The 9685-nt window shown below is 34.4% G+C and overlaps 1 protein-coding gene across 1 annotated transcript; it reads left to right on the top strand.

The window, feature by feature from the left end:
- Positions 1 to 547: 547 nt before the first annotated feature.
- Positions 548 to 2898, top strand: LOC142351057 (inositol-tetrakisphosphate 1-kinase-like). The gene has a single exon (XM_075403128.1). The coding sequence runs from the start codon at positions 1808 to 1810 to the stop codon at positions 2786 to 2788; it is 981 nt and encodes a 326-aa protein (XP_075259243.1). The 5' UTR covers positions 548 to 1807; the 3' UTR covers positions 2789 to 2898.
- The last annotated feature ends 6787 nt before the right edge of the window (positions 2899 to 9685 follow it).

Genomic DNA, 9685 nt, shown 5'->3' with positions numbered 1-9685 from the left:
CAAGGCCATACACGATCGTTCATGGCGCTCATGGATCATGATGATCAGGGTCCATGTTGTTAGTATGAGCTACCGGGGTCGAGGCGTCCACCGTTAAAAATCAGTGATAACAGTTGAAAAAGTTTTCCACCGTTAAAAATCAGGGGTAAGGGTGGAAAGTGGACAAATCGGATTTTCCCTCTTAGTCCACCAATTATAATCGAGCTGCCGTCTAGGGGAATTTTTGATCTGGGGAGTCATGACTAGGGGAGGTTTAACTGGCTGGGGGGGGGGGTTACGGGTTGATGAGAATGCTGAATAGAATAGTTAGAATAACCCCAGAGTAGTATTGATTGACAAAATATCATTCATTGTTATTTTTTGTCTGATAAGCAACTTGCGCATAAACCGCTCAAATCATTATTTTATCTTCTGTGAGTATATTTGACTGTTCAGTGATTTTTACTGTTGCGTATTTGAGATTAATTGTAGAAAAATCACAGCTTGGCCTCATTTTTGCTCCTGTGTGTGCGTTTCAGACACTTTTTTTTACAATGAACGCTTTTTGAGTTTATTGTTCTCTACAAAGTTTATAGTGAACTATCATGACTTTGTGATAAACACAATTCATCGTATCAATTGTGCAAAATTTCCTGAAAAATTTGGTTAAGTTTGAGTTGAAAGAGTGGAAAATTACACATTTTAGCATTGAATGAGAGAATGGTTTAATGTTATGGCTTAAAAAGACTATATGCGTATACGTTTATGCTTTTTCTTTCTTATTTAAAAAGCGAACAAACGCGTGTAACGCTCCAAGCGTTTAAAACGCACATACAGAAGTACAGCACGTATAATCTTCAAGCGCTGAAGATAAAAACCATAAAGTTTAATTAACTTACGAGTAAAAGAAAAAGCTGAGATTCAATTATGACGATTACGTTCTGAAGTTAGAAACTCTCATCTTATTATTTGGTCTATCAAAGATTAACAATAAATGCATTGAAAATGTTTTCAACATCGTAGCGTTTGTTGTTCACGATTTCTGACCTTTCGTTTATTTACCGAGCGGTTTATTTGCCAAATTATAACGTATAACTTAAGTTACCATTTAAAGATTACGCGGTTTGCGGCAACAATGTTATCTGAAACTCAAATATGGTAACATTGCTTTGTTATGAAATTACGCTGATACTCTTAAGCAATCAGATATAACTATGAAGATTCATAGATACTTGAATGAAATCAACCGAATTGTATTATTTCACTATTGACCTTTCCTGAAATTCATATTTACATATTGAAATGATTTCGAAATTCACATCTGTATAAGGAATATTACTCAAATTTGAGATTGTTAGCTCAGCCTTGATACAAGATCGGCACTATTTAGACTTATCTGACCTATTGTATCAATTTGAGATAGTTTTCGCTATTCCTGGTTTAAAACTGGAACTCTCGTTGAAAGTAAACATTATTTTGAGTTACTTCTGCTAGTCAAAATCCTACCCAAATTTGAGCAGAGGTCAAAGACCCGTTATTTTGGGCCTTAAAAACATTTAATTTAGAAAAACGTACCGTCATATTGTGTTGGCATCAAAATAACAGAAATTTTGTTTACCAATTAAACAAACAGCTTTTATTGCAGTGAAGAAGCAGTATTCAATAAATTTCTCTGAACAGTCTTCCAAAATTGAAAAATCCCCAGACAGAATTGAAATAGAATAGAATTTCATCAGCTTATTATTTGCTTTGCATTATTGACGTCTCGTCTCGGCAACTGCTTGAAAATTTCTAAAAGTACGTCAGTCAAAGCGTTGAGACCCCAAAAATGGTGGAAAACGTGATCAAAATCGGATTTTGGATACGAGACGGAAAGTGGGAAAAACTTCAACTAGACCGCTTGACCGAAACTCAAATTGGCCGAATTGAAACGAAAACTAAGCATTCAGTAGTTGCCGTTAAAATCAGCAAAGCTGAAGATCTTGACAGTTGCAATGTTGTCTTCATCAAACGTCGACATGAAAATTCCTCGAATAGCGATTCGATTCTTGAACGTTTAGAATCCATTCCAGAAATAGTTCAACTAGATTCCATTTTTCACCAAACAGTTTTATTTAACCGAGAATTGACTTTCCAGAAACTGCAATCTTTATCGAACCAGTTACAGCCTTTAAATATTATGTCATCATTTTCATTAGATCATTGGACATGCATTGATAAAGTTATGGAACAAAACCCGGTGCTAAAATTTCCATTTATTTGCAAACCGAACACTCTTTTAGGCAACGATCAAGATCATCAAATGCTGATTGTTTACAACGTTTCTCAACTCCGCGAGCTAAACGTGAAGAACTACCTTTTCCAGCCTTTGATCAGACATAAAGGGTTGCTGAAAACTTTTGTCATCGGAAACGAGTTTTATGTTGCAGTTCGGCCTAGTATAAACAAAATTGTTTACCAAGATCGCTGCAAGGGTTTTAATACATTTATTGTGAAAACTTTAGAAGCGGCGAGCGACGAAATTATTTCGGAATTGAAACTTAGTGTCGACCGACAAACGTTTCATAACATGACGCACGTCCTTGGTTCCGCATTTAACTTATCATTATATGGAGTTGATATCGTTATTGATGAAAACGGGTCACCATTTATTATCGATTTCAACATTTTTCCGGGTTATGCTGAGATGATTTCGGCTAAGGGGATCGAGCACGTCCACGAAGCCTTCATGAATTTGGCAATTGAAAAATTAAACAGTCGACACGTTTCGGACCAAAGATTTAGCACGAATTTGCCTCGATCGAGATGAGGGGAATATATATTGTATATATTAATTAATATCATAACTGAGATCATAAGTTGTTTGCAAAGGCCAGATAAAAATGTATAACCATAATCGACAAAATAATTTGAAAATTTAGACAATAGAGAAAATTTGAGTCTGGTAGTTATAAGAGATTGCATAAAATCATAACGTTAAATTAATTCTTTCGAATAAATGGATTCGTGCCTTGTAAACAACTTTAAAACCACTTTCTTCGGATCAATTAAATTTATCAATTTTTCATATCAGTGCTAGTTGTTTTTCAACTGATAGAATAGATTTTTTAGAATACTAAAATGGTTTTCAATTTAAAGCAGACAGAAACCAATGCCTGAAGAGAAAAGTCAGTATTTGAAACGAAAGAAAACAGAATTCAAGTCCTGATCAGATAGATATTCTTCAGTAAAAGTGTACAATACCAAAAGTTTTCTTCTTCGGTTGGCGAAGAGACGCACATTTAATGGACTCAGAACTTTTTAATGGACTTAAATTGTGTCCTACCAATTCTCCCCTAAGTCATTTCTTTAAAAAAATATACTTAAAACAATACTCAAGTCTTGTGAATTACGATAGTGTCATGACAACCACCATTATAAACGGATGTTATGCTTTAAAATTTCAAGCAGATTCTGTTTCAATTATCTCACTGATAATGTGAACAGACAAGGAGGGAACCGATGACGTTGATGAAATTGTTTTAAGAAATACGGATGTATCACTGATAAATGCTGACAAGTATCAATCAGGGTTAAAATCAAAAAAAATTTGAAAAAAAGCATTTGATAAAATGATTCGAGTTCTTTGCATGAAACATTTCAAACACCAACTAATTAGATTGAAACCTTGTTTTTCGAATTAAAAACAGTGGCGCGTAAAATACAAATTTTGGGAGCTAATACATTTTTGATTAGAAGGAATGCGGAAACGTTTAATTGACAACGTTGAAGTTATAGGAAAAATAGGTAAATTGATGCCAATTAAATCAGATTTGCTAAAACAACCGATTTAAGCTCATTGGTAAACACTTTGAATATACACGGCATCGTATTGAGTATTATTTTTTGCTCAGCTATTAGTCAGAAATTCAAAAGCTTAGAGGAAGTTAAACTTATTTTCCTGCGGAAAGCTAGAAAATTAATCGCAAATAATGCCAAAGGCAGGATGACAGAAACCAAAAATTAATAAAGGGAAAAACAGCAAGCATATAGATTGCAACATTTAAAGTCATGCAGCAGCAGATAAAAAAAAACTTCATCAGTTAATTTTATAGATGATAAAAAATGAAAATGGCGCTGGAAAAAATTCGTGAAAAAACCATCAAATCATTTGTGCAATAGAAAAATAGAGAACATAGTTATCCTAAATAAGAAGATAGTCAAATCCGACAAAATTTTAGTGATTGATTTTTGGACATTTAAACAGAAGTGTTGAGTCACATTTTCCTCTCGTGTTCACAACCAAATTTTAAAAAACTTTTCCATGACGCGAGAAGCGGAATCCGTAACTACAGAAAATTTTCATTTCTTCCCTGTTAGCAGGACTAAGGACAGGGTAGCGCAACAACCCCGAAGAGGCAGGACGTGTTTTGGCAAATCAGAGATTGAAGCTGTTTAAGCTCAGAAGATAATAACATAGAGTATAGAATAAAATAAATTATTTTTATTAAATTCAAAAGGGAAGAGAGGAGAGGAGTAAATATTCTCGAAAAAATCAGGCGTATATATAGTGTGGAAAAAAGATATATTTACAATTTACTTTGCTTGAAAGCTTCGAAAATGAAAAAAAACGGCTTTTTTGGGGCGTAGGAGTGGGCGTCATTTCAAAATTACATACAAAAATTTAATTCACTTGAATTCTCAAGTTGCCTTTACCATTCAATAAAAGTAGACAAAAACCAAATTTTGAAACACAGACAGCTCAAAACTGAATCAAGTTTAAGTTTCAAATTGTTAGCTGCAGTCGTGGTCAAAAATCTGGTAAGTTTGTTTTCTTTCTAAAAGAGTTTATGATCATAAGTTTCGTTTCTCAGCTATGATATTTTCTAAGTTCTCTTTTGCGATCTAAAAACTCCACTCGGATTGTTGCCAATAGTTAAGAATCTGGACTCGCTTAATGGTTGTTGTCGATGTTCTTCTACTTTCTGTTGTGGCAAATATTTTGTCAATAGATCTGCTGTCATTTTATCTGTTGTTGGTTAGTAGATCAATTTGATAGATTTATCATCAACTCGTTCTCTAATGAAATAACACTTCGTGTCTATAGAATTGATCGTTTGTGAAACACGGAGTTAGTTGCATGGTTTACTTATAGGCTTTTTTGTCTATTTTGGGATGCAAATCAGCTGCTTTCTCATCCTTTTGCCTTAAAACAAGGTTTTGATATACAATTCCCTTAGTTTGATTAAATTCTTTTGCTACATAACAAGCTGCAAACCTATCGAAATTCTGTTTGAGTCAGATTTATTTTTGTACACACATCAGCCAGCAGAAACATTTCATCCTCTTTCTTTTGGAACTGTGTCCCAAATTACTGTTTCATATAGACTTTGTATATCTGTTTTCATCGCTTCAAGCCAATTGATTTTTTGTTCTGAAATAAAAGCAGTTTCAAAATTTTCCGGCTAGATAACATTTTTAGTTGTTGTGCTTTGTACAGAATGAGAGAAGCTTTTACCAAAGTTTTCTGGTCATGCTCTAGACCTATCACTTCCCTTAACATTGTTATCTTTTGCTGCTTCCTTTCTCAAACTTTTTTATTCGTCGTACACTGACCAAAGTTGTATGATCTTTTGGTCACCTGAAAAAATTGCTATTGAACCCAGTTTACTATTTTTGTGTTGAAAATTTTTTACAGGAACTGGTTTTTGGGAACGCGTTTTTTCAATCTTTTTCACTGAGACCTTTGGGTTAAACTGTGTATTATTTTTCGATTTTGGTTTGACGCTTGGATTTGGTTTTTCTTGTTTAATCTCTTGTTTAAGTTCCTGTTCGAAATTGTTTTCACGTTCTTGAACACTCTCTGTCTCAATTGTTTCAAATTTGGAATTAAACTCACTTGAGTTGGCTGTATCCTGAAGTTCTTCTCACACTTGTCCAAGTCTAGTTATAGAACGCTGTCTTCCATATCTTTGGTTTCATTTCAAAAACTTGGTAGAGTTTTTTCATTGAACCTAACGTTTCAAGATAAAAACTTTTGTCTAATTCTTTGTTTTGCAGCAAATAAGCGGTTGTGTTATCGAATTGACCAATGAACAGACACTTTGTAGCTCATTGGATCAAATTTTGACTTTTTTCCGGCATCACAATTTTTTTTCTCATCGGCAACACAATCGAATTTTTTAGATGGTCGCTGGTCAGTTTTCTACCAAAAATTTTTTAAAGGCAGTCTTAGTGTTTTTTTTTAAAAAAAAAACTAAATTTCTGGGATCACATGCTGTATCTGCAGCTGGAACTCACTGCGTTTTTGGAATCTTTTAATCTATTAGAAGGCATCTTGTAGCCTCTACTACTGCTCTTTTTGAAACTTTCTGCAACGCCATTTTGCTTGGTTCTTTCAGGAACTTTTGCTTTGTGTAGGGAAAATTTATAAAATAGGTTTCTTTTGGTAGTCTGTCCTATTCACTGTTTGCAAAGAGTTTGGTCCATCATTTTGAGCCATAAACTCTCCGATAATTTGCGATGCTTGCGTTTTGTATTATATAAATTTTAGAACTGCGTATTCACTGTTGCCGCCTGTGCTTGAAGGAATCAATGGTCAAACAGCGTCAGAGAAAATTTTTTCCAGTTCTTGAGTTGATTTGTTATTGCTCATTTTTGTGACAGATCTTCTCAAAATTTTTCACAAAAATCTGAAGCGTAGTAAGCTTCATCAGTAGTATATGCTACATCTTTACAGTTCAAGTGTCTAAATCTTTTGTTCCAAAGTTTTGCTTTACAAGTGCCCCCACTTAAATTTGAAAAGTGACGAGTGATTTTTTTAGCAGTATGGTAATAAAAACGATTTTCCTCTGCTTGTCAATTTGAAGCTTTTTTGCTTCTGAGTTGTAGCAGTTGCTTAGCTTTTGTGTAAAATAAATCATGTTGTTTTGATATAAACTTGAACTGAAAATTAATTTGTTTTGAGCTAGCTTGGTTACATGCAGACATTTTTCAAAAGTCAATTTGAGTAGCAAACTTTTAGTGTCTCGTGACTCCACATATACATCTCCAAATACGTCAACTTTTGTTTTCCCTCCATCTGGCCTACGAACTGAGTTTTCTAGTCTTTAAAAATGTTCAAAAAGGGTTTCAAATACCATGATGTAATCAGTGCTGCCTGAATCGGCTACTAAATCAGCTATTGAAACTTCAAATGAATTTACAGCACTTAAAATAGCTGCTAAGCTTTGAAAAGGACTTTTTTGTTGATGTGTACATGCAATTGCTGGATGGCCTCTAGCCTTGCATATACTACAAAGAGCGTTGTTTTTTTGTAACAACTAGCTGCTAAATGTCCAGGTTTGTTTTAAACAAAAAATAATTTAGGCCTTTTGGAACTGCCAGGCTTAAAAGTCTTCCTAAGATGTGGTTTGGATATGAGTATATACCAAATTGATGAGAAGCATTCTTTGCTGCCACGGGAGAGTGCTGATCGTCCACCACATCATCTCTGTCCGCAAAGTTGGAGACAAAACGCTCGAATTGGAGTGGAAGGCCGTTCAGTACCATTATATTACACAACATCTCAGAAAACTCCTCACCGGCATCAGGCATGCGGGTGACCAGCCCACGAGCTGTGTTGAAGTAATGCTGGATGGCTTTTTCTTCTCGGAGTTTTAGTCTGGCCAACTGCCTATTCAGATATATGACTTTGATTATCTGGTCACCTCTGAACCGCTGCTCGAGAAGTTGCAAGGCTTTCTCTTCATCATCGAAACCCTTGCTGTCCATACAGTCGTTTCGAATGAGCATGAGGCTGCTGAAGTCTAGTGTCGTTGCAGGGCTGGACCAAGCTGATGTTTGCGGCTCCCATTCCCTTGTACTGCTGTAGCTCTAGCTTGAGTTGGTTTGCATCATATTCTCGCGGTTGCGAATCATTGGCATCCTCCTTTATTGATGCTGTCCTGTCAGATAGTTCAACTGTGTCTGTGAGCGTTTCTAAGAGGCCCATGGTTTGTGCACAGGCAGAGAAACGAGTACTCCATGTTGGTTACTCCTCTGCTAGCCCACTGAATGTCATCCAATTGAAACTGTTGTTTGATGTTTCCATTATGAAGTTTATATTGTGAATTTTCTATCAAAACTTCTGATTTAGCTTTTATACACGAGGGATTTCTAAAATTTTATATCTTAAAACTTTCATCAAACTAGAAGATCAATAACTGCCAACACTGACACTACAATACAACTTAAAAACTATTGGCGTATCGACGATCTGATGGCTGGGGGCCATAACCTGTTAGCAGGATTACGGATACGATAGCGCAACAACCCCGATGAGCCAGGACAAGTTTTGGCAAAATAGAGAGTGAAGTTGTTTAAGCTCAAAAGATATTAAAAAATAAGATGAACTAAATTGATGAGATTAAATAGAGAAAACAGGAGTGAATATTATTTAAAAAAAATCAGTCGTGTTTACAGTCTGAAAAAAGAGAACAATAATTACAATTTATATTAACTAATCTAATCTTCTGAAGCACCAATACAGGCAGAAAGATAATGCACATAGTAGATTTGGTTGTAGAGATAGTTCAATCGTACAGAAAACATTTTATTGAAGTTGCAGTGCCAAAAATTGTTCTATCTCTACTCTGAAATGACCGTTAAAAGAGAATTAATATCGAGCTATTGAGTATTTTTTTTACAGCAGTTTTTTTATTTTTTCAAATTTAAGTTATCAGAAATTGCTCTCTTTACGGTTTGTGAACACTAGCTCGAAGCGTTTGAGAGAAAAAGTTGAAGTCAAACTATGAAAAAGGTCAAAATTTAGAGTACACATTGAACTGGAAACCTTATAAAACACGTCAAAAACCAAAAGAAAACATAGAATTTGGAACCAGAAAATTCTCATTTTCTTATTAACAGAAAAGAGGAGATAAATAACGTTGACTAACAGAATTATTTGACTCGAGCGATTCTCTCAAAAAGCAGATAAATGGTTTTGGAAGAAAAATCGTTTTGCAGTTTGTGCAGCAAAGTGAATGAGAAAGCTGGTCTAAGAAGATGCAAAATAATATGTTTAGTCGTTTGTACTAGCTTTGGGTACAGCTAGTTCTTACGACTAAATATTTTATTTAGGACAAGAAAACATTGAACTGTTGAAAAAATAGAAAAAAAAGTTCTAGTCTCCAGAGACGTTTATAAGGACAAGTTTACATGCCCAGTTCTTTCCAGTGGTCTCAAATCCGGTTATTACTTTTTGGCAGCTAACCCTTGTGAACTTCATATCCGTTATATGAACAGATTACTGTTGCGTTAATTGAGAACAGTTTAGTTCTAATAAATAATTGTTCAATTTTTCTGATCGATCAATTTGTTTTGATTGAAATGCCCAAATAGTAAATAATTCCGAGTTTTAAAAGTAAAATTTTTATTTTAAAAGTAGAATTTTAAGTAAAATTAAAACAAACTGTATGTAAGTTTATTTGACAAATTTTTGTTGTTTCCAATTAATGTTTGTATCTTTTTAAGTTGTAAATATACTCTAAGTCCGTAATGAACATTTCATTTTTCAGTTTGATTGGTTTTAGATGAATTGTTGACATAATAATTGATCCTGGTTAGATCTTGTCGAATCTCAATCTAATTTTAGCTGTTGAATTTTGCTTCTCATTCAACTAACTTTGGACAAATTGTTGACGACGACGGGATTTCGCTTCTATTTTGGCAAGCTCTTCAGACTTAT

This window comes from Convolutriloba macropyga, chromosome 12 (genome assembly GCF_964194025.1).
Source record: "Convolutriloba macropyga chromosome 12, txConMacr16.3, whole genome shotgun sequence".
Taxonomy (NCBI): domain Eukaryota; kingdom Metazoa; phylum Xenacoelomorpha; order Acoela; family Convolutidae; genus Convolutriloba; species Convolutriloba macropyga.
This window is presented reverse-complemented; position numbering and strand designations above follow the sequence as displayed.